At 57.7% G+C, this 1,338-nt stretch overlaps 1 protein-coding gene across 4 annotated transcripts in view; it reads right to left on the bottom strand.

Annotated features, from left to right (window-relative positions):
• The window catches only part of LOC103746315 (keratin-associated protein 10-3-like), a 1,174-nt gene extending 861 nt beyond the window's left edge, over positions 1-313 (bottom strand). Inside the window, exon 1 of one of the 4 annotated variants that reach the window (XM_029553728.1) lies at positions 4-313. In XM_029553728.1, the coding sequence (XP_029409588.1) occupies positions 4-313 (310 nt within the window). The remainder of the gene's footprint in view (positions 1-3) is intronic. The other 3 variants (XM_008848452.1, XM_029553729.1, XM_017802024.1) reach the window with 3 other exon arrangements.
• Positions 314-1,338: the final 1,025 nt, after the last annotated feature.

The raw sequence follows: 1,338 nt of genomic DNA, 5'->3' as shown, positions 1-1,338 counted from the left end.
AGTAGACTGGTGTGCAGCAGACCGGCTTGCAGCAGAGGGGCACACAGCAGGACTGCTGGCAGGGGGAGGAGCTGCAGCTGGACTGTTGACAGCATGGTGTGCAGGAGCTGGGGCAGGTGGATTGGCAGCAGGGGCTGGACACACAGCTCACTGGGGTGCAGACAAGGGTCAGGCAGGGGGCCGGGGCACAGCAGCTGGACTGGCAGCCACTGGGGGCACAGCAGGGCTCACAGTAGCTCTCTGGACAGTCGTCCACCTGCCAGGAGGACTCGGTGTGGGCGTTGGAGTAGACAGACATGGTGGAGGTGGCCATGGCAGGTTGGGCTGGAGGAGAGTTGACTGCCTGAGTGAGTGTGAGTGTGTGTGAGGTGCCTGGCCATTGGCTTTTATCCCCCTGTGCTGTTGTCTGGCTCAGCCTCCCTTCCTTGTTTGTGTCCTTGTGGCCATCATTAGTGTGTGTGTTTGTTTGTCTGGGATGTTGTGGGGTTCACCGTGTCCTGCCAGCGTGTGGTTCTTGAAGCAGCAGCCCCAGGTGGGGCTCTGTGAGCAGTGAGGTTGGGGTGTCGTGTGAGGGGGCTTGTCCCAGCCATCATAGGGCTACAGGGACGTCTCTGGATATGGCTGGTTGCCAGGACCCTAGCTCCTTCTGCAGGGTGCTGGGAGCCATGCCTGTGATCCCCTCCCTGTCACAATGCCTCAGCTATAGATGAGATAGTTGCCACCTTGTAATAGTGCCCTGAGGCCAGAGGTGGTCGATGACCCATCCAGGGTAGGTGTGAGGGGCTGTGACTGACTGTGACCCCTGTCCTGAACTTTCCAGTGTCTCCTCAGCATCTGCATCACTCATGTCCTGTCCTGTGCCACCTCTACCCTGCTCTCTGCCCACTGTTCACCCAGTCCTTGTGTCTAGGGCCACAAGTTGGTGGGCTCAACCTTTTCCCGACTTAGGCAATGTGGCTGCTCCTGACTGGAGTCTCGGGCTCTAAACTAAGGAACATACAGCCATCTCACCCACAATGTGTCCAGTCTATGTAAACTATAGGAGTACCGCATGCGCCTGGTGCCCATGGGCCTTGCTGCTCAGTGCTCTCGAGCCATCTCCTGTCCACTCTGCCATCCTCCAAAGCTGCTGACACCCTTCACTAGCCCTTCCGCCCATCAGTCACGTAGTACAGCCTCTCAAACATTTGGGCTGGGTATCCATGGCCAATTTAGTCACATATGCATACAGAGCCAATGTTAAAGATGCATCTGGAAGGGAGGCCGTGCCACCTGAGGCCAGTGCTGACCAGGACCCTCAGGAAGGAACTGCTCCTATGTCCTCTGTTTCCATCTGTC

The sequence above is a fragment of the Nannospalax galili genome, unplaced genomic scaffold (genome assembly GCF_000622305.1).
Source record: "Nannospalax galili isolate Female #2095 unplaced genomic scaffold, S.galili_v1.0 scaffold4264, whole genome shotgun sequence".
Taxonomy (NCBI): domain Eukaryota; kingdom Metazoa; phylum Chordata; class Mammalia; order Rodentia; family Spalacidae; genus Nannospalax; species Nannospalax galili.
This window is presented reverse-complemented; position numbering and strand designations above follow the sequence as displayed.